The 24486-nt window shown below is 40.5% G+C and overlaps 1 protein-coding gene across 1 annotated transcript in view; it reads left to right on the top strand.

Annotated features, from left to right (window-relative positions):
- Positions 1-17796, top strand: part of LOC127573620 (transmembrane protein 164-like) — a 91887-nt gene extending 74091 nt beyond the window's left edge. The window contains exons 5-6 of the mRNA XM_052022005.1: positions 950-1050; positions 13377-17796. Coding sequence (XP_051877965.1) covers positions 950-1050; positions 13377-13583 — 308 coding nt within the window. The 3' untranslated portion in view covers positions 13584-17796. The remainder of the gene's footprint in view (positions 1-949; positions 1051-13376) is intronic.
- Positions 17797-24486: the final 6690 nt, after the last annotated feature.

The raw sequence follows: 24486 nt of genomic DNA, 5'->3' as shown, positions 1-24486 counted from the left end.
GGAGAGAATATTTTGAATTCCTTTATGACTCCTATGAAGGGTTTTTCTCAATGTGTGGAGTTTGTAAAGACAAGTTATTCACAAAAAAAGTTAAATGTGTATAACAAGTTGACATTTTCACCACATATTATTTCAGTTACTTAATAAGCATGAGATTAATTATCATTGATGTATAACCTTTAAGTAAGTAGTTTGTGGGATTCCATTGTATGCAGGTTGGGAAGAGTACTGTGGTTCTACCCCAGTGGCTGCACCATTGCAATGTCTCTCAGCATGTAGTCCACAAAGTGCCAGTTTGCAGCACTCAGTGTGGACAACAGCAGTGTACTGATTTCTTTTTCAAAAATGTACTTTATTCACAAAGAATATATACAGGGAATACAACAATCAGTACATGTCTTTCTTTATGTTCATTGTGCCACCAAATCAATACATTCTATTCACAATGCATAAATGTCACTCGTTTTTTTTAGGCCATATACCCATGAGGTTTTTGAGAGGCTGTTATGCAGAACCCAGTCCCTCAGTGTCCAGTGGCAGCAGGACCCTAGACTGGTCTTTCCGCACAGAACCTTTGTGCTGTCTGCACTGAGCTTCGATGCATTTCTCGGCACTCTGGCACCTTGGAATGGGCCAGTCGGCAGCATTCGCTTACGGACAGCTCCTTTACACTGGAACCAACAGGTTTCAGCCAGGCCAAAGTGCGTCTTTCGACGAGTTGATGATCTACCAGCAGCAGTTGATATTGGTCTCAGTATGCACCCCTGGGAACACCAGTGTACTGATGCTAAAGTGAAGTCAACACTGAGAATATCTTTGGATAAGTTTAAACTGTTGACAGCGATCCCCTTTACAGTGAGGGGTGAGATGATGGGCAGTGAATGACTGACAACCTGAGGAGGCATTTTAATGAAATGAGTGATCTTTAAATAATATGTTTTTGTTTTAGGTGTGTACCAACCTGAACCATTGGGTGACTTTTGGTGGGCCCTTCTTGCTACTGGACTTATGTTCTTCTATCATTTCACCTTTTTGCAGATCCTCGGATTGGTAAGTAGAACAAAATCTGGTGTTCTATTCCATCGCAAGATGTATAGTTGTTCCTGCATCAGCACCAGCTATGAAATTCCAGTAGGGCCCAGCAAAAAACAAGGAATTCGTATAGGTTTTGATTACATTTACTCCTTGTCCCAGTATCCTTCCAGAATCAAATACTGAGGAATTATTTACAAAATGTTGGAACCACCCAGCAGATGAGGCAGCATCAGTGGGGGGAGAAACAGAACCAGTGGGACAGAACAAAGATCCTTCATTGGAACTGGAAGAGTGAGAAACCAAGCTTGTCAAGTGGCAGAGAGAATGAGGGAGTGTAGAGAACAGAGAGGGAATGCCTGTGATAGGGTGCAGACCAAAGCTGCCAAGGTAACTTTCAAACCAGCAGTTGGAGACAGGAAAATAAAATGGAACAAATTGAAACCAAGGTACAGCTACATCCATGGAGAGGGGCAAAACCAGGGTTACCTGAAACAATTAAATTCATTTGGTTCTGAGGGCTACAAAGTGCCCAGATGGAAGTTCAGGTGCTGTTCCTTGTATTAGGCATCATTGGAACGGTGCAGGAGGCAACAAAGAGCTTACAGTGGGAGTGGGATGGAGAATTAAAGTGACAGGAGACTGGAAGGTCAGATTGCCCTTGCTGACTGGGCAGATGTTCTGCAAAGTGAGTACCCCATCTGTGTTTGGTTTTCCAGTGTAGAGGGGAGTTGGTGCCCTGCTGTGCTCTTCCTCCTGAAGCAGTTGGTTGTGGGTTCCACCTCCTCTCCAGAGATCTGAGCAAGCACTTCAGGCTGACCTTTCACTCCTGTTACTGAGGGAGTGCTGCACAGTCAGAAACCATTAACCAGGTGAGACATTAAAACGAGACGAGATTTTCCCTTTCAAATGAATATAAAAGATTCTACAGGACTATTCCAAAAAAAGCTTTCTGAAAGTTTTAGCCAATATTTATCCCCAAACCAACATTACTAAAAGAGATTATTTGCTCACTATTGCTGTAGAACTTTGATTTGTGTAGATTGGCCATCACATTCAGGGGACTGTGGTCATCGATTGAAGCTTGACTCTGAGGGTTAGCAGACCATTTAATCAGAGGGCATCAAAACCAAGTCCAATCCACTCTTTCCAGGCATCAGTGTGCAATTTCTGATTAGTTGCTGGATGGCAATTAAGACCAAAAATTTGGTGGTTTTATTTCTTTGTCCTTCCCTGCTACAGAATGCTAACAGTTTTTTTTCAGTACTTCTGTCCAAACTTTTCCTTGTCTGGGGGAAAAAAAACTAAAGTCTTAAAATAACTTTAAAATAACTGTCCTTGAAGATTTAGCTAATTTTATACACTTGCTGTAAGTTACCCACCCAGGAGCAATATGTTATTTAATTATTCTGGAATCACTGCAATGGAATCACTACAGTGTAGTTCTGCAGCCAGAAATTAGCTCATTAATAATTTACAATTAAAAAGGATTGATTTTCAGCATAACTGATATTCCTCCAGGGCAGTTTCCACTTACAACAAGGGCAGGCTAAACAAAGTTTTCATGGACTACACATGATATAGTGACAAATGGACTCAATCTAGAGAGAAGTCTAACTGGCAAATTGGAGGCATAGAGGGAGTGGGAGGCCGAGAGAAGGAGTAATTATAATGAAGAGTGATAGTTGGACTCTGTGAGATGGAGATCGTGTGTGCTTTTGGGACAGAAGGGTGGGAGATGGGGGATGTAAGAGGGAGGAAAAGAAAAGATGAGCCAATGATAGAGATTGAAAAAATCCTGAGAGACCCTCTTTTTATGAGGCAACTGAGTAAGAGAATTTTTATTCTACATTTTCTGAACCTTGCCAATTAGATATCGCACTCATGTGCAAGAACTTGAAAGGATGCTTTATACACTGGCCGTTTGCAAGATGTTACAACCATGTGTCAAATTCTGTACTTGTGAGCAAAGTAACAGAAGATGTAGTGTGTGTCTGTGTACTTGCATAAATAAAATCTCTTAACCCTTGCTAATTAAATCTTTGCATGCAGGTATTTATTGTGTTCTTATATGCGATGCTGCTGCATAGTATTTCCTTTGTCTGATGCAGATGTACAGCAACAATTAGATTTTTGTGTTCAGGGGTTTAAGCCAGTTCATGATGTTAGGCATAGTGGTGTGTACTGCTGTGGTGCCTCTTCTATATATTTGTGAAAGGGGTATTGAATCATTCTATGATCCATGGTCCATCTAGGGTGTCCTGGAGAGCTTTATGCTTGAACTGTCAACCCCTACAGTTTGTGCTGATGTGGTTTAGGGTTGCCCACAAGCTTCTCAGATCAAATCCTTTGCAATGGGCTTTTACCAGATGTTTGGGACTTTTGTGAAGATAGTTCTGCTTTCCCGTCTTCACCGGATTGAGATTGCATCAGATGTAAATGTGCTCCCAAAACCAAGCAATGTTTTCAGACGTAGTTGTTTAAGAAGGGCACCAGGGATAATCCAGGAAATTGTAGGCTGGAGAGCCTTGTCAGTGGTTGGAGAATTATTGGAGAAGATTCTTAGGGACAGGATTTACTTGCATTTGGAAAAGCATGGACTTGTTAGGGATAGTCAGTATGGGGGAGGTCCTGTGTCTCAAATTTGAATGAGGCTTTTGAGGATGTGACAAAGATGATGAGAGTGGGGCAGCAGATGTTGTCCACATCAACTCTAGTAAAGCATTTGACAAGGTCCCTCATGGTAGATTGGTCAAGATTAAGTCACATGGGATCCATGGTGAGTTGGATACAAAACTGATTTGTTCATAGAAGACAGGGTAGTGGTGGAGGGGTGTTTTTCTGACTAGAGGACTGTGATTGCAACGATCTGTGTGGGGACCTTTGTTGTTTGTGATTATATATGATTTGGATGAAAATGGAGGTGGTCTGATTAGTAAGTTTGCAGATGACACAAAAATTGGTGGAGCAGGTGTATAGTGAGGAAGGTTGTCAAACGATACAGCAGTATACAGACCAGTTGAAAATTTGGTGAAATGGCAGATGGAGTTTAATTTGGACAAGTGATTCATTTTGGAGATCAAATGCAAGAGGAAAGTACACAGTAAATGGTAGGACCATTAGGAGCATTGATGTATAGAAGGATCTTTGAGTGCAATTCCATAGCTCCCTGAAAGTGTCAACACAAGTAGACAGGGTGGTAAAAATGGTGTTTAGCATGCTTGCCTTCATTGGTCAGGGCATTGAGTATAAAAGTTGGCAAGTTGCGTTGCAGCTGTATGAAACTTTAGTTAGGCCTCACTATAAGTATTCTATGCAGTTCTGGTCAGCGTCCTAAAGGAAGGATGTGGAGGCTTTGGACAGGGTGCAGAAGGGGTTCACCAGGATGTTGCTTGGTTTGTGGTGTATTGGCTATAAGGAGAGGTTGGACAATCTTGGATTGTTTCCTCTGGAATGTTAGAGGCGGAGAGGCAATCTGATAGAAGTATATAACATTATAAAAGGCCTAGATAGGGGATAGAATCAGAATTTCTTTCCTCAAAGTGGAAATGTCAAATACGAGAAAGCATAGGTTTAAGGTGAAAGGAGGAAAGTTTAAAGGAGTTGTGCAAGGCAAGTTCTTGTTGTCCAAAAGGTTTGCTACCTTTGAATCATTATTTTCAAATGTCGTTCCTGTTAGGTGCTGTGTGAATTAAAAGTCCCCAGAAATTTCTGTAAAATTTTGTGTAAAGTGGTAAGACAGGCAAACCATTGAAAAGATGATTTAATCTATTTAGTGTCTTTGATTCATCAATATTCTTAATTTTTATAGTTAACCAAAAATGTTATATTTATTTCTTTGCTAAACTGATTCTTGTAGCTGACCTTTTTATGGAATTCAAGGTATCATTGGACAGTCAGCTTGCTATTCCAAACATGGGTTTGTTGCTTTATATTTGACTGGAAGCACTGCACAAGCAGTTAATGTCAGGGAATAACACTGTATCATCTTTCATTCAGCAACACAAACGGTTCTCTTCATTTTACAGTGACTTCACTCCACAAAGATGGCAGAAATGCACAAGGAATTTGGAAAAGATTGGCGTTTAAAGAAGGTGGTGGGGGCAGAAATTCATCCTTGTTTTGTATAAAACACATGGATCCATTTGCTCTTTGTTAATTTGTAAATAGCACATGAAAAACATTTTATAAGATATTTATTGTCACATGTACATTGAAACACACAGTGAAATGCGTCCTTTTGCGTCATTGAGAATGTGCTTGGGGGGGGCAGCCTGCAAGTGTCGCCACGCTTCCAGCGCCAACACAGCATGCCCACAACTTTCTAACCTGTACGTCTTTTGGAATGTGGGAGGAAACTGGAGCACCCAGAGAAAACCCATGCAGACACTGGGAGAACATTCAAACTCCTTGCAGACAGCAGACGGAATTGAACCCAGGTCGCTGGCACTGTAATAGTGTTACGCTAACTGCTACACTACCGTGATGCCCATTTGAATTGATTGCACCCCTTCCCTGCTGAAATTACTCACCATGAAATTCACCTCAATGCTATTTTTATTTCCCCATTGTATTTTATATGTGATGACATCAAATAATTTTCATTATTTAACAATATACCGGTAACTGCAGCTCACATATCTCTCAATCTGTGGATGCAGTGCTGCTGATGCAGCCACCTGTGATCATGAGCTCCATAGTTGAGGGTTTTCCAGTGGGAGACCCATGCACTGTTGTTACTCCCCTACGGAGAAATTGCTTGGGGAAATCTTTTTAAACCCATTTCCTGTTGACACTGTACACAGCATTCACTTAGTATATCAAAAATTTCTTCGGTTCAATTTCTGGTTTACATCTGTGCTTTGTACTCTGATTCCCAAACTCAGTTTCATGGACTTCAGTTGAACTGAATTTTGGAGCTGTATTGTGCACTTAATATATGCCAACAAGGCCGATATCCAAAGGATGTACAGCTCATACAACAGAGTGAGGGGCATCCTTTTGTTTTGTGTACAGTCCTATTTTGTATGTAGTTTAAATGTTATGTGTGTTGACACCTGAAATGATAGTGGTGACCCAGGAAGTACTGCAGAACAGAGGGACCTTGGTGAAAGAGTCCAAGGATCTCTGGTGACGGCACAGGTGGATAAGGTAGTGAGGAAGGCACGTGGGATACTTGCCTTCATCAGCTGGGACATAGAATGCAACACCAAGGACATTATGGTACAACTTTATAAAACAATAAGTTAGCGAGGTAGTGTGAACAGTTCTGTTGCTACACAATAGGAAGGATGTGATTGTATTGGGAAGGGTATAGAGGAGATTCACCACAATATTGCCCGGAATGGTGTGCTTCAGTTATGAGGAGGGACTGGATATACTGGGTTTGCTTAAGAGTGGAGGAGGTTGAGGGGGGACTTGATAGAGGAATATAAAATTCTGAGGAGCTTGAGTGGGATAGCATAGACGTCTAAAACAAGAAGGCATAGGTTTAGCGTAAAGGGTAAGAGGTTTAGAGAGGATCTGAGGGGGATTTTTTTCCACCCAGAGGGTGAGTGGAATGAGAAACCTGAGGAACCAGATACCCTCACAACATTTAAAAAGTATCTTGACAGGAATTTAAATTGCCAAGGCATAGAGGTCTCTGGACCAAGTGCTGGTAAATGGGATCAGTATAGGTGGATACTTGATGGACAGCATGAATGAGATAGGCCAAAGGGCCTATTTCTGTGCTATATGACTCCGTGACATTATGCTTGAGATGTAGCTTCCACTTACTAGAGTGAATGATGCAATTGAACCCACGTTGAGACATTTAGAACACCTGCCTTTTATTTTTCAATTAGTCTTACTTAGTCGTAAAGGAAGTAGCTGAGAACACTGCAGAAGCTATAACCATAAACTTCCAAATTCTTTATATTGGAAAATTGCACATAGACCTTTGCTATTTAAGAACGTGAGAGGGAAACCCAGGAATTATAGATCCAGTTAACCACAAAGGTGAATTGTAAGCAGTATAGTTGGAAGCATAAGATTACAGAGAGGGATCAGTTTTCTTGGTGTACATCTCTCCTTTATCAGGTGCTAGAAGGGAAACCTGGAATGATACCTCACATTCTATATCTTCTGAGTTATGAGCTAATTTTTGAATATTTGCTTCTGTAGATCCCTAAATCATATTAATGCCCTAGTGCAATGTTTTATCAATTTCCTTGAATATTTAATGAGCTTGTACTTGGCTCACACTGCAAAAATACTGCGCTGATTGTATGGAGTTTTTAGCTACTCATATTTAGCACATGCCTTATTTATATGGCAAGTAGAATATGGTTGCATCCTGAGTATTAATCCAGTGATCTGAAAAATCATAGCAAGTTTCAAATAACAGCTGCCTGAAATACAACTATTGCTTGCATTTTTAAATTTATGTAGCACTCCATTTCATCTGCCAGGGACATCCTAACACACCTTGTGTAGAATCAAACTACTTGCAAGTTACAATTATATAGTATCCATGTTTCACAGAAGAAGGTCTTGCAGTGATATCCAGTTAATGGTGATGTTGTTTAAGGGAGATTTGATAGGCTGTAACTCTTTCTCAGATGGTCTTTAAAATTCACCACAGTGGACCAGCTGGGGTCAATGACTAATGTCTCATCTGAAGCATTTCTTCAGCTATACACTGATTTCCATCTAGATTTATGTTGAACTCTGAAATTGGCCGTAAACCCACAACCATCTGACTCAGAAGTGTGTGAGCTAAGCTTTAAACACTAAAATTAAAAGTGAGTGTGGTTAGCCAAGTAGAATTCCTTACTGGTATTTCACTAGGTGCTGCTGTGAAGTAGTTGCAAGGGTTTGGGGCACAGGGAGCCCACTAAAATTGAATTGAAAGCATTCCTGTTGACAATCCGGAGACTGGAAATTTGCTTAGGGATTGGAATGAGGATATCGATACATTATCTGAAGACAAAGATTATGGCTATTGATTGAAGAGAACAGGAGCTTTTCCTCCCCCACCCCTCAAAAATAGGTTTGAATGAATGAAGCCCTTTAGGACGTTTGGATGTCTCATTTCCGGGATATCTTCCTCTATCTCATTAACACACCTCATTCTTTTGCTGAAATGGCATCTAAGGCATGGGCTTGAGCTCAGTTCTTAACAACCTTTTCCAACACTTGATTACCCTTTGTGCAAAGGTCAATTGGCCTTTTGCCAAAATTAAATCTTCCCTTGCTACAAAGGATGCTATTCCTGTTGCTTCAAATCAACCGTGCTCTGCCAATCTAATGTAGCTGCTCTCTCTCCCCCCCTCTCTTTCACTCGCTAGCTTGCTTCGAGCCCTGTACCCACCTAGAACCAGCATCAGTCCCTTCAGCTTTTGGTTGATCATTTTGCCCACTATTTTGTGGCTTGATTTGGTAGTTTGAAATATATATAACATAACTAAATAAGTGGGCCACTTTTACTGCACTTCTGATGATCATGTTGATGGATCCAGAACCACAAAACTCTATTGCAAGCCATACAGTCTATTTAGTAGTTCAACTGCTTACTCATGATTATTTTTGTCAAATACTGACCACCAGAGGTGCATGTTACCCATGACTGCAGTTGTGCACCTCGATTTGTTGAATGCCAGCTGTAGCTAAGCTGGCAGTATTCTTGCATCTGAAACAGAAGATTGTAGATACAAATCCCACATGATAGATGAGCACAAAAATTCAAGTTGACACCCGGAGTCCTGTTGAGAAAGTGCTGCAGTGTTGGTGCTACTGTCTTAAGATGAGCATTAAATGAAGCTTTGTCTGCATTTCCTTGATATTTGTAAAAGGTTCTCTTAATGGAGAACATAGATGCATACATCACGGAAACAAGCCCTTCAGCCTAATGAGCCCACACACTAACCATATGCACCCATTTACAATAATTCCATTTTTTTAATTCCCCCCAAATTCTACTATTCATCCACACACTAGGGACAATTTTTGGTGGTCAATTAACTGATTTTTATTAATTTGAAGAAAAGCAGTCAATTGACCTTTGTAAAATACTTACTTGGTCATTGTCATGCCACTGTTGTTGCTTGCTGTGTGTGAATTGGCTGCTCTGTTTGCTACATTGCCACAGTGAGTACACTTGAAGTACTTTATTGGCTGACTCAAAGTACTCTTGCAGAGTTACTTGTAAACATTCTGTCACTATAGTTGTTTTAGGACCACATCCATATTTATAGAGCATGCACCCACTGATCTCTTGCTATATGCAGCAGTCTAAACATCTATATATAGTGTTTGGATATATATTTGTGTACGTGATGCATGTCTGAAAACCCTAATCAAGGATTTCATTTTGAATGTCTCAATAAATGTGAAACTCTGGTTTATTCAACATTTGTACCAGCTCTTCAGTGATTCATTGTAAATTAGTAGGGTCTTTATATTTTCCAAAGCCTCTAAATGCTAGCTGGAATAATAGTGCTGGTACATAAATTGAAAAGCAGGCTAGAGACTGGAACTATTTTTAGTTGAGTAGATGCATGGCCATGTAGCAGTGTTTGGGATTGCTGGTTTTAGTGTCAATGTTTAGCAGAAAGGGCAATTATTGTTGTAAGCTATTGTGTTAATAACATGGTGTGTTGCAGCTGTCATTCCCCAAAGGGAGCTCCGATTTCAAGTGGATATTAATTATCTCTACAGAGGAGGATGGGCAAAAACCTGCAAGGTCAACTAATTCCAGTTTAGCCCTTTAGGTGTGGGATGGATTGTAGAATAATTCATTTCCAATACCATGACAGAGCTGCCTTTTGCTGGGAAAAAAACCCAAGTTTGGCCAACACCCTGCAGCCAAAAATATACTTGGAAGGTCGGAAGGAGTTCTCACAGAGAGCAGATGCAGATAATGCAGCTTTTTAAAGAATCTTTTGGCATTCCACTGAGATGAGGTAACCCTTTTTCTCTGCCAGTCATGAGTCTTTGGAACTCTCTTCCTCAAAAAGCAGTGGAAGCAAATCTTTACAAAATTTTTAAGAAAGAGGTGGATAGATTCCTGATAAGCAAGTAGCTGAAAGGTTATCAATGGTAGATTGGAATGTGGAGTTCAGACGTAATCAGATCAGCTATAATCTTCTTAAGTGATGGAGCCAGCTCAAGGGGCCAAGTGGCCTACTCTTCCTAATTCATATCCTCAAGGAAATCTGCCATCCTTATCTGGTCAGCCAGACCTACCAGTGGAGTTGGCTCTTAACTGCCTTGTCAGTTCAGGGGCAAGAAGAGATGGACAATCAGTGAAACATTGGTAGTGATGTCCACCTCCCACGAAAACAAACAACAAAATACGATCTCAAGATCTGTGAAATTGGATTCTGAATATCACTGATATGCTATTGATTTATGAACAAAATGAAGAACTAATTGATAGAATGCAGAGCTGGGCTGAGAAGTAGCAGATGGCGTTCAACCCGGATAAGTGTGAAGTGATACACTTCAGGAGATCAAATTTGAAGGCAGAATACAAGGTTAATGGCAGGACTCTTAATGGTGTGGAGGAACAGAGGGATCTTGGGGTCCACGTCCATAGATCCCTCAAGGTTGCCACGCAGGTTGATAGGGTTGTTAAGAAGGCGCATGGAGTCGGGGTATTGAGTTCAAGAGTCATGAGGTAATGTTGCAGCTCTATGGAACTCTGGTCAGACCACACTTAGAGTATTGTGTTCAGTTCTGGTCGCCTCATTATATAAAGGATGTGGAAGCTTTAGAGAGGGTGCAGAGGAGATTTACCAGGATGTTGCCTGGATTGGAGAGCATATCTAGGTTGAACGAGCTAGGGCTTTTCTCTTTGGAGAGAAGGAGGATGAGAGGTGACTTGATAGAGGTGTACAAGATGATAAGAGGCATAGATCGAGTGGACAGTCAGAGACTTTTTTCCCAGTGCAACAATGGCTAACATGAGGGGACATAATTTTAAGGTGATTGGAGGAAGGCATAAGGGGGATGTCAGGGGTAAGTTTTTTTTACACAGAGTGGTGGATGCGTGAAACACACTGCTGGTAGAGGTTGTGGAGGCAGATACATTAGGGATATTTAAAAGACTCTTAGATAGACACATGAATTATAGAAAAATAGGGGGCTATGTGGGAGGGAAGGGTTAGATAGATCTTAGAGCAGGATAAAGTGTCGGCACAACATTGTGGGCCGAAGGGCCTGTACTGTGCTGTAGTGTTCTATGTTCTAATTAAAGACAGCTTTACAGTGAACTTTACAGCCACAAATTGCAATGATATGCTGAGATAGACCACTTTGTTGATATTAGTTGATTAATATTAGCCAGGATGCTCCCCTGCTTCTCTTTGAAAGAGAATAGCGTGAGTGAGCAAACTTGACCTCTGCCTCGCATCTGGATGATGGCACCTCAGACAGGGCACCATTTCTTCAGTGCTGCACTGATGTGTCAGCTTCAGTTGTTGTGCTCGAGTCCCATGGGTTGAATCCACAACCTTCTGATTAGCATCAGAGTACTCCCCATTGAGGCAGGGGAAATACTGAAGAAAAGGTTTTCCTGAAGTCAGATGTTTCAGCTTCATGATCTAGCTTTTGAGGTAAAAGTCACACTTAATGCCACATGCTAGCAAGAGCAGAACTATGTATGAGTGGGTGGCTGGAGTAATGGTGATAGGGAAGGGATTCTGAATCCTGGGATACTGGGACCATTGGGGAAGCTGGGACCAGCACAAACTGGATGGGTTACATCTGGGCAGGGCCAGGTCCTTGGGCAGTGTTGGGGAAGATGGGTTGTTTCCCAGTGCTGTTGAGAGGGTTTAAACTAGGAGGGCAGGGGGAGACAGAGGAGGTGAAAGGAAAGGGAGAGATGAAAGACAGCGAAAGTGGAAGGCAGAGAAAACAAGGGCAAGAGTCAAATAGGACCGCAGTGCAAACAAAAAGCCAAGACGGCTAATAAAGGCAAGGCTAAAGGCTTTTGTGCCTTAATGAACACTGCATTCACAATCAGGTGGATGAATTAATACAGGTTGAAGCTCTCTAATCTGGCATTGTGGTCCAGCAACTCCTGTGGTCTGGCATGTTTTGAATCTAGTACAGATCTATAGTATTAACTAATTCTAACTAAAATCTAAAATTAACTAAGATCTGTACTAGTCTGTAGCTAATTAACCTACCAATGTAACTTTTGTGATCTCAGCCAACACCATTTCCATCTTGTGGAAACTTCGGGTTACAATTCTTGGAATCCTTGCGTGACCTGGAGAGCCCCAAGAGTGCTGGACTAGAATTGCAACCTGTAGTGCAAATAGGTACTCATGATTCTGATTTGGTTGCCATTACAGAGTCACAGTTGCAGGGGGGACCAAGAATGGGAACTGAACACCCAGGGGTATTCAATATTTAGGAAGGAAAAACAAAAAGGGAAAGGAGCTGGGATGGTGATAGTAAAGGAGGAAATCAATGTGCAAGTGAAGGAGGACAATAGCTCAGAAAATCAGGATGTGGAATCTGTGTGGATGGAGCCAAGAAATACCATAGGGCAAAAATCTGGGAGGGTTTGTCGATGGCTCTCCTAATAGTGGCTGTAATATTATGCAGGGAGTCAAGAACATGGAACCTTCCTTCCCTATAATTGGGGTCATTGCTGTATCCAAGGGAACAAAATTCGCATTACTTATTGAAAATACTTGTGTTTGTGCTGCCTGTTTTAAAATTATAAAGCAGCTGTTTTTTTTTCCACTCAAGTCAGTAGATATCACACTCTCAATGCAGGGTCTCCTCTCCTTGCTCTGAAGCACGTCATCTCTCCTTTCTACCACCACCTACCTTTATATTAACACTTTTCTTTGTCCTACTCATCAATATTGCTCCCTTCTTTTTCAAAACAAGCTTTCTTCCTGCCCTGTGGGATAATGGATTACACTTGTTACCTTGAATCCATCAGACCACAATCTATCAGACCAAGGACACCACATCCTAGCTATAAAATAAACAATCCCAAGTTGACAGGACCATTTAAGAAAAAAACAAGGCATGAGAAGTTTTTTTAAAAAAAAAGTCACATATTTTGTCACAGAGGAAAATGTCTTTAAATAGAAGCTATACTCACTGGGTTGGCTGCTTCTCTTAAGTTCCAGTCAAGACTGATGACTCCAAATAAATCTTACAGGAAGAAACTACTGTGTGTTAATAACTGTTTAAAGATGTAAGAGGGGAGTTTCTTCATCTTGCTCCACCAACAAATAATGCATCACCACACTTACAGCCAATGAAATGATCCATAGTCCCTTGAGGACAGTTTCACTGCAAAATATAAGTTTTGACTATTTTGTTATATTTTTAAGGTCACGGAAGTTAACCTGAACAACATGCTCTGTCCTGCGATATCTGACCCCTTCTACAGCTCCTGGTATCGAATCTGGGCATCCGGACATCAAACACTGATGACAGTGACACATGGAAAGCTGGTCACTCTCCTGTTCTATGTTGCTGCTCCTGCTCGCAAGTATGTGGTGGATGTGGTCAAGCTGCCACTCAAGAAATTTGTTTGAAACATTGCAGTAAATTTTCTCCAGCAATGTACATTGTTTAGGCAAATGTTAGTAACTGGAATGAAAGAAGATTCAAAAAGGCGAATTTTTAAAAAAAATTGTTGACAGTCAATGGCTCTGATATGGCCTCAAGGGAGCTTCATCTGAAATAGTTTTATACTTTTTTCAATACATAATGAAAGTGACTCTACGCAAAAATTTAAAATTTCAGATTAAGTGAACAAGTTCAGAAAGGGAAATCATTGTCATACAGAATAAGTTGCAGTGAAAGTACTGGGCCAGATACTTCTCAGTTTTCCTATTTCCATTCATTATCTCAGTCACAAGTGTTGTATCTAGAACATCCCCCACCCAAACATCTGTGTGTGTACATTTGAAACAGATGGGCCATGTACTGATGTCTAACTCGTAAATAATATTGATGAAAAATTGATTCTGTTTTGTGCATATTAACTTTTTTCTGGGCAGTTAAATGAATGAGACTTATTTACTTAAGTATAATTGAAAATGTTGCAAGATCACAGGGTCTGAATGTGAAAGGAGGTGGCATTTGCAATCAACCTGCATTAACTCTCCTGATTGTTCCATCACTGAATTTTATTTTTATTTTCAAGTGATGTGTTGATCACATCCTTGTCAGGGTCCTGTACAACTTGCTGCCTGGCCTTAAAAGACTTGGGATGGCTGTTACTGCGTGGAATTAGTTTGTTCCACTTTACTTGCCATCTCAGGAGATGTCACAACAAAAAATTCTTGGCTGGGAGAAATTGCAAGTTGGGTACATGCTGCCCATTTGAAAACAATAATTTACTGTCTCTTGGCACCCAATTTTAATTCCCTGATGCTCTATTTAGACAAACACAAGTATTTTGAGGGAAGACAATGCCATTGCCACATGACGTCTATTGCCCAGACTATTCATTGGAGGTAAATGCTCTAAGATGGGTTTAGCTACTTTCCATGTACTTTTTAAAAAAAAATGATTTGGATGCTGTGGAGTTACATTTGTTTCCTCCTTCTAAAAATTGAAATGCCCTAAATTTTGGCTTAATAATGATGCTTTGTGTCATTTATGTTATCAAAAATTTAAAGAACCTGATAATGTGGCTTATGCCAGGTTGTATATCCTAGTCATACAAGTAAACCTTGGCTTGGAGTTCAGCAAGCTTATTCTAAAATCATAAATCAATTTCCTGCTACGTTAACAGGAAAACGTCTTTCAGAATGCTTAAGTCTGAAAGAGATGTCATACATAATTTAAAGATTCTTAATGTTTTAGTGATACAGTGGAATGTTATTTTGACCATGAAGAGGTTTGTTTCTCTTTGTTGATTTTATATTTATATGGTATGTGCAACCGGAAGACTGAATGAAGTTGAAATGAAGCTGAGTTATAATCAATCAGCATTTGATATGTTTGATTAACTCATTTCTTGTGCATCTGACTGGCTGCTTGCTGCAAATAATATCGGTCTCCATTACAAGGCATTCATGCAGATTTCTAAGTGGTCTTATTTTGTCGTCCTGAAAATCCCATTTCTACAATCTTGCTGATGCTCAAACTAAACGAGCACAATTGTATAAAAACAAGCCTCATTTCCAATGCAGGGGGAAATACCTTCCAGCGATAATTGGTTTCAGTGATTATAGATAGCTTGAAGATGATAAAATTAACCAGCATCTCATTCCATTTCACCTTTACAACATAATTCCTCAAAAGCAAAAATTAACATGACTTGTTTCTGTATACAAAAAAAGGGTTGAGTTGGAAGCCATTTGTTGGGGAGTACATTGATATTTTTGTATTGTGCTAATTATCAAACTCACCCTACTGATTTGTTGCTTTTTTACTGTACTGTGAGCTTTGTTTTGGTCATTGGGCTTGTAAATTGTATTGAACTTGTCATTGATGCATTGTATTGATATTCTGTCCCTTTCCCACTGTGTGATCCTGGCAGTCCATCACATGAATGTTTCTATGGTTAGTTAATGCTGCTGCTCCAGGAATGAAATGGAAAACATGTTGGAATCTGAGACTGTGCCTTTCCTTCCTTTTCTCCAGGTAAGATTTCTTTGCCACAAATTAGCTCACTGGTATTACTGAAAATGCAAATAGCCCAAAGCTCCAGTCCACAAGCAAGAAACTTTAATCCTGTGACACTGGTTTGTTGATGGGCAACTGCTTTCAGAAAACAAGTTTTTCTTTGCCAATGGTTTAGTGGGTGAAAGCTTCATTTGCTTTTCATCTGTTCTACACACCAAACAATCCCACATCTGATGCAGGGTCTGTGCTATTTCTACCATATTAACAATGACACAATGCATCTGGCATTCTCAACCCCAGACTAGGAAGAGGAAAATGTAGTGGTGATTCATCACTGTTTAATGTGCTATATGTAGTATAAAGATGAGAGCATGGATAGATTAGGCCAAGGTGCCTTCTGCAGTTCAAATGGCTTCCTCACACACGGAGGGCTGTTAGTTCTTAAGCAAAAATGAATAGTAGTTCATCAAGCTTGTTAATTGTAAAGTGGCCTTTTAGAAGGGAAGGGTGGAAAAAATTTAAACCATTCTAAGTCCCAGCATTGTTGTATAATTTTCCTACAACAATGAAAAAATATTAAATACAGGTAGGGATCAGCCCTGTGGTTCCTTGAGCCTTCACCATCATTCTAAATAATGGCAGGTCCTGTACCTCAACTTTACTTCCCCACCTGATCATAATATTGGTTGTGATCTCCTTAATGTAGAAAGTTCTTTTGGACATCAGCCTTGAATATTCTCAATGACTGAACATCTATAGCCCTCTGGAATTACAAAGATTAAGAACCCTCTGTGTATAGAACTTCTACCTGTCCTTAATCCTAAATGGCCAAATCTGATACTGTCTCCCAAGTTCACAATTCTCCAGACTTAGGACTTACCCTTTGTTTCCCTCAGAATCTTGTGCATTTCAGTGACACCACCTCTAAACTCCAGGGCTGTTGACCAACTTTACTCAAACCTCTCCTCATAAAACAATCTCCATCTCAGGAAAATGAATATGAGGAAATTACACTCTAGAACCTATGCCTTACCAACTGTATTTATTAATTAGTTAACCTGGATTCAGGTTTTAACAAAAATCAATTTGGTATTAATATAATGCTATTTGGAACTGTTAATTGCGAAGTAAGGCTTAGTTGGAAATTGAGCTTTTTTTAGTTGAAAAGTCAAAAGCCGCATGTGAATTTCTTTACCGTAATGCCTAAACAATTGGTAGAGAGGGGATGGCACTTTAGAAATTATGTTTGAATGGATTTGTGCCTTTTGGGTACATTTTATAGAATGGTTTCTTTTACACTGCCTTTTGTATAGACCTGTGGGTAAGTGCATTGTGACGATATTCCAAATGCACAGTGCGATCTCTAGCTAATATTAGAGGCACAGCAAAGCTGGAACTTTGTGCGAAGGCCTTATTGCTGAGGGCAACAAAATCCACAAAACAAGAATGCCAGTGTTGAGATGATGATATATGGGGGGTGTAAAAGATCCTAACAGCTATATAAAAAAAATTGAGCTTTGCTTTGTTTCATGTTTCGATAAGATACTTTGTAAAGTTGTTTAATAGCTTCAAGATCATGTGGCCTTCTTAAATATCTCTGCAAACCTTTTAGTAGTATTGATATGACAACTCAGGGAGACAAGGAACTGCCTGGAATCATCCGGTCGGTTATATTTAAAATTAGACGAGTATCTTAGAGGTATTTATTTCCAGGACTTACCATCTTACTGCTTCTGGCTGGGTAATTTCAAGGGGCCAGCAAAAACATGTAATGATGATAATACTACATTTTAATATTTCAAATATGTTTTCAGTTGTCTTGCAAGTTTCTGTAGTTTCACTGGCATCTGAGACTTGTGGCTTTGATCAGGAGTGTGTCTCAACTGAAATGTTTTTTTAATGCAAAACTTCAAATGGAATATTGGGACTTCCAAACTTAAAGGGAAAAAGAAGTTTGCAGCTGGTTTTGGAGAATGTCACTTATTTTAAGTGAGGTTTACCACTTATGTAGTTTTTAAAAAAAAGAAAATCACTTCAAGCTGCTGCTTTAAAAATTATGTCTGCATAGTGAAATTTAAGTTATTATTGGAAGCATTTTATCACAAGCTGCATATTTCTAATTTGCTTTCCATGTTTATAGAAAATTGTTTATTAAAAGTTGTGCATTTTTATATAAGTGTCTTGTTGTTTGTTGTACCATCAAACTCAAGCCAAGACTCCACAGTTTTAACAACAAATGGTACAGATTCTTGCATTTATTTTTAATGTTGTTTGGCATTATATAGAATCTAAAATTATGTGGGCAAACATATACACATGGTGGGAAGATGATTCTAACAGTTCACATTTCTACTACCTCTGTACAGCATATTTTGAAATACACTATTCCAATGTTGGAGTTACACTAAGGAAAATGTGTACTTGCCATAATTTAGGAAAATTAAGGAATATTCTTCTGCTCAACTTCCAGAAAAGTCAAGAATCTATCCTGATCAAGAAATTATTTTAATTTACAAGTGTTATAAATTGTTCTAATTATTTCCATGTGTACTGGTTCACCTCTTTTCAATCTGATGCCTGCCTGTAACATAACACCAGCGTGGCACTAATCAAGTCACTGCTTCTGGGGGTGGAGCCTCAAGCAGCTGAAGGTGTGGCTGTCAGTAGTACAGCAAAGAAAATCAGGGCTGCTCTAAAGGCCAGAACTAGAGGAGTGAAGAAATCCTGAGGAAGAGGGCAAGGCCACAGAGGGATTTTAAAATCAAAATGATATATATTGAGATGCTGGATCAGGAGTCATGCAGCTCAACACAAGTGGGACCATACAAGTTGGGGGGATACAGATTTTGGATAGTCGAGTTATGGAGGGTGAAAGGTGTGAAGTTACATAGCTAAACAATGGACTGGTTGAGTTTAGAAGTTAAGAGCATAAAAGGATGATGGTTTTGAGGAACTGAAGCAAGAGAGAGCCAGAGTTATCTTCAAACCAAATCAAGACATTCATAAACACAGCTTGGTCATCCTTACTGAGACAGGCAACGTTACAGAGGTAAGTGACAATGGAAATGACTTTAAGTTGGAAACAGCTCAGGATGAAGGTAGGAATGCAAGGTTGCAAGTAAAGTTCTCCATCCCTTTCCTTGGCCACTGTCTGAAAGAGTGAGAAGCTAGGGAGCAGAGTTTGTGATGGGGAATGAAGACAATGCTTTCAGAGTTCCCACATTTAATTACACTCCAATTCAGCTTATCCAGTACTGGACATCAAGGTGACTACGTTGCAAGTCAGAGAATGAGAGCTTTGGTGTAAAGAGCTTGGTTGCACAAGCATACACATTACCTGATATTGCCAAGCTACAGCACCTGAATGAGAAATTAAAGGGGTCTCCAAGCGTATGTGGAAGGAGTGGAAAGAAAAGTCACTGCAAAATGTGATAATTCTTACCTAATCATTCACAGCCAGAGCATCTCCCTCCCAGTTGAGAGTGTGTTGGAGGGAGGGTGTGGCATTAGCAGAAACTCAATCCACCAGTTGTAGATTTGGAAAGCAATGTCATGATCAGGTGTGTTCAAGAGGGAAGCTTGGGGTGGTGATGGGAAGGAAAGAGGATTTGTGGAACACTAGGAGGGAGGTGGGGTCAAGGACAGATGTACTATCCAGGGAAAGGTGTTGAGGGCAGAGTTGACATGAAACTAGCAACACTATCAGTATACAGGAGGTTAGTCAGGCAGGAGTTTGGTGGGCCCAAGAGAAGAGCAGGTGGTGAATCATGTGTGAATCACAGAGTACAGATCAAAGGGAAGTGAGAAAAGCTTGTTTTGGGAGAAATGCTGAATATTATTCATGGTTAGAGAAAAGAAATTAGCAGAGGCAGCCAAACAGATGGCCTCGATTTACTTATGAGCCCCTCACACTTGTTGGAGGGAAGGTGAAGTAGGCTTGGGTGAAGAGAAGCTGGGTACAATCTTTACATCCAAGTTTGAAGAGGAGCTGAGGAACATAAAATGCTTTGTGGCACAATCAAACCTGGCACAACTAGGGATGAATAGTTCTGGTAGCCAGAGTCCCTTAAATAGAGGGGAATGTGGAGTGCTATCCTTGGGGTAGGGTAAGAGTGGGAGAGAGCAAGGATTTTAACTGGGACAAAGCAACTGGGGCTGGAGCTTGGGTAAGCAGACCAGTAACTGGAGAAGTGTTTTGATGATGCTATATGCATGCCTGTTAGAAACTGAAAAATTGCCATTATCAGGATTGGTCTCGTATGTGTCACTGCTGACTCATATAATCAAAGTATTGCTTACAAGGACTGCCAGAAACCTTGCAGCTCAACTCTTGTGGTGGATCTGACAACCTCATTGCTAAAAGATTGCAAAGTTTTAATCACAATTCTAACAATTTTCTTTCCCACCTCTTGGACTCAATATTGTATTCTGCAACTTCAGTAACTTACCTTTTTCTTTATCAGAAATAGCCAATTTCACGGATGACTTGCAGCAGAAATGGCTGAGTTTTCTCTCTCTGTTGGCACAGCTTGACTTGCTGGGCAGGTCCTACATATTGCATTTTTTTTCATTCCATTGTCTGTATTATTGGTCTCTAATTACTGCTTTTCACCCACTGACCACAATATATCCCCATAGCAACCCTAGCCTCACCCTACTTTATTCTCTCACCCTATTAATTCTCTCTCCACTCCAACTCGCAACTCAAGTTCCATCACCTTTGCTTCCAATTTCCACCTTGTTCTCACCTTCAAAGTCCAGTTCCTCCTGTTCCCTTCCTTTTCTAGACCTCTATCTCCATCTTGAGGACAAGCTACAGACTTGCACAGCTATCTCCAATGCCTTCCATTTTCCCAGATGCATCTCCTGGAGTCATAGTTGCTCCAGGAGATTTCCTACAAGGGTGATAGAGGTGTCTTTCTTCCTGAACAGTGGCTTCCCCCCGACCAGAGTTGACAAAGCCCTTGACTGCATCCAGTCTATCTCCTGCACCTCTGCTCCACCTCCTCCTCTTCATGGTCAGAGCAAGGATAGAAGTCCCTTATTCACCTTCCACCCACTAGCCTCTGCATTCAACGATTTCCACCAGCTTCAACAAGATTCTATCACCAGACACCTCCTTCCCTCCCTGCATTTTAGAGACTATTCCTTTCGTGACTCCCTGGTTCTCAACAATCACATGCCCTCTGTTAGCACTTTCCTATGCACCAACAGGAGATGCAACATCTATCCTTCCACCTGCTCTCTTTCCATCATCCAGGTATCCAAATGGCAGGTGAAGCAGCAATTCACTTGCACTACTGCATTCAATTTTCAGTGTGGTTTCCTCTATACTGGAGAAGCCAAATGCAGATTAGGCAACAACTTTGATGGTACAATAAGGCCCATTCCAAGCTTGAGGAACATCTTATCTTTCACTTGGACACTTTACAACTTGTCAGACTCTATTTTGATTTCTATGAAAACTTATGGTAATTTGTATTAGAACTGGCTGTTTCCTCCAAATCATCCATCTTGTATATTGGCTCAGTTTTTCCTCTCTCCATTAGCTGGGCATGTCCTGTAGCCTTGCGTTTCACAACATTTAACACTCCTTTGTATTATCACACACTAACTGCTACGATTAAACCATTGACCATTACTTATCGCTACAGCAACCCTGGCCTCAGCCCATCACATATTTCCTCCCCCCCCCCAACCTTGGCAAAATAAAACTAACTTGGAAACAAAAGGCTGCAGATGCTGGATAATAGAGAAACACAAGCTGCTGGAGGAATTCAGGTCAGGCAGCATCTACGGAGGGAAATGGACAGTCAATGTTTCAGGTCGAGATTCTTCATCTGGACTGAAAGACAGAGGGGAGATGGCCAGTATAAAGGGGTGAAAGGTGGATCCAGGTGAGGAGGGATGATTGGGAGATGCAGTCAGGTAATTTGTTTTTCTTTACCCTGGTTCTGATGAAAAGATCTTTTAACCTGGAATGTCAACTCTTGTTTCTCCTTCCACTGTTTTTAATGTTTCCAGCATTTTCTATTTTTAATTTCACTTCTACCTTCCAACCTCCACCCCATGTGACCATTCATTTCCTACTACTTACATCTCTTCTAGATATTTATAATTAGCAACCTTTGCCCACCCTATCTCAGCAGGCAGTCATGTGTCAGTACTATCAGTCTCTCCCCACCCCCCACCAACTTCAATCATGTTTGATTTCTAATCAAAGCATTAATTCTTTCTCTCTACACAGGTCTTGTCTGATATATGCATTTCATTTACTTTTTGGAATATTAGATAGCACAAATGATAATGAAAATTCAAATGGCTAGTTATTATAACAAAGCAAACAATACATAAACATGGTTAAAGTCAACAAATTAAACTAAGGAACTTAAATGTAAAATCTGTAACATCAGTGGCTGGCGTATCCCTCACTTTATCATTACTATTGAGTCAGAGGATCAACCTGGTTTAGTGAGCACTAGATGTACCCAAAAGTGAGGCTGCAATTAGCACTATGTGCATGCTAACCAGCAAAAATAGTAAGCAAACAAAAAAAGCTAAGCAATCTCACATCAGATCAAAGTTCTACAGTCCAATCAGTCATAAATGGTACTGCACAATTAAACTAACAGTTGGTGGCTTCAAGAACATCCCCATCCTCAAGGATGGCAGGACCTAACAAGTGAGTGCCCAACACCTTTGTAACACAGCAAGATTCAAATACAGGTACAGAAGTGGCAAGTAACATTTGTGCCACAGAAGTTCCAGTTAACAACCATTTTCACAATTTAACTTTGACATTCAATGGTATTACCATCCAAGTTCCTCACCGTCAGGGTCACCAGAAACATTCAGTCACATTCAGCCAGGAGTGTAGCATGGATAATCATCTCCAGCTCCCTCCCAAGATCCCCACTAACATAGAGACCAGTCCTCAGCAACTACACTCACTCCACATGATATTAAAGGGCTGTGAGCATTGAATACAGCAAAGACTTAGGATTCTGCCAACATCACAGCTTTAGCTTAAATTCGTGCCCAGAACTAGCTGCACCTCTAGTCACGCTATTCTACTAGTTACAACACTAGTGAGCACAACAAACTTGGAAAATTGCCCAGGTACATCCTGCTTGCAAAAAAGCAGGACAAATCCAGTCTGGCTAATGACAATCCAGTCTACTCAATCAGCAGTAAAGTGGGAGGGGAAGTGTTATTGATAGTGGTATCAAGCTGCACTTACCAATAATCTGCTCACCAATACCTAGTCTGGGTTTCACCAGGGCCAGATGGCTCCAGATCTCACCACAGCCCTGATCTAAAAAGGGAGCAAAGATCAGAATTTCAGGTGAGGTGAGAGTGACTGCCTTGTACATTTAAGAAACACTGGTAAAACTAAAGTCAATGAGCTATGGGAAAACACACCAATGGTTGACATCATACTTCACACAATGGAAGATGGTTGTGGTTGTCAACCATCTCAGCACCAGAATATTATTGCAGGACCTCCTCGGAACATTCTTGATCCAACCATCTTCAGCTGCTTTATTAATGATCTCCCTTTTAAAGGCAGAAGTGAGAATATTTGTAACTGTAACCATGTCCAAGATTTAACATTGGCATTCAATACCACTACGACCCCCAAGTTCCCCATTTGAAACTCAACTGCATCAGCCACATTAATAATGTGTCTGTAAAAGGTGGAACAGAGGCTAGGTCTTCACAGCAAGTGACCCTCATTCTGACATCCACTATTTATAAGACTTGTCCACTTGCATGGATGAGTGCAACTCCAAAAACAAGCGACTCTATACCATCCAGGGCAGTGGCCCACTTAAGCAGCATCCTATTCACCACCCTAATATTCATTTCCTCCACCACCCCCCCTCCCCCCCCATGTGCAGTGACTGCAGTGTACACCATCTACAAAATGTGCAGCAATTACTCACCTAGACAACTCTGGCAGTACCTCAAATTCACTGGTTTCAGGCACATAGGAAATCACCTGCAGGTTTCTCTCCAAATGGCACACCATTCACTTGAAAATGTTTCAATACCTCATATTCACTGCCCTCAAATCCTGGAACTCCCTCCCCAACAGCACCAGAAGGACTGCAGTACTTCAGGATACTGACTCACCACCTTTTCAGGGGCAATCAAATCTGGCTTTGCTAGTGAAACCCAGACCCTGCAAAAAGATAGATAAGTGAAGTTTTATCCCAAATGAAAGCAGAAAATGCAGGGAATACTCAGATCAGCCAGCATATGCAAAGAGAGAACCAGAGTTAATGATTTAGTCAATGACCTTTCATCAGAACAGATGGAAGTTCAATGAAAGGACATTGCTCTGATATGTTAACCATTTCTCTTTCTGTCAATGCTGCCTGACATGAGTTTTTCCAAGAATTTTCCTACAGTATTTCAGGCTTCCAGCATCTGTAATTTTTTTTCCAATTAAAATGACATCAAAATAGATAACAAAATTAAAGAAATCATTTGCTCAACTGTGACCTTTCAGTGTAATCATTGAGAGCAATTTTTTGATGTACTTTAAAAAAGCCAGCGCTCTGATTTGATCCTAATTAGCTTTGTTATACGTCTGGTTTTGATGTACTCAGGATAGCTGGGGATCCAGATGGTACTTGGAAAGTTTTCAGGGATGTACGTCATGGTGGGGCAGCGTATCTTGAACTGTAATTCATCTCCAAACATTCTTCAAAATTAAAGACCAACTAAATTCTACACCATTATAAATTACGAACAGCACAAAGTGTGAATGTATTTTTCAAGCCATTGCGAGTTACTGAGGAAAGGAACACGTGAAGTTTAGTTGACAAAATTTTAATAAAATGGAGTCATTCA

This window comes from Pristis pectinata, chromosome 8, assembly GCF_009764475.1.
Source record: "Pristis pectinata isolate sPriPec2 chromosome 8, sPriPec2.1.pri, whole genome shotgun sequence".
NCBI classification, from domain to species: Eukaryota; Metazoa; Chordata; class Chondrichthyes; order Rhinopristiformes; family Pristidae; genus Pristis; species Pristis pectinata.
Note: the sequence above shows the minus strand (reverse complement) of the source record. Positions and strands in the feature narration are given on the sequence as shown.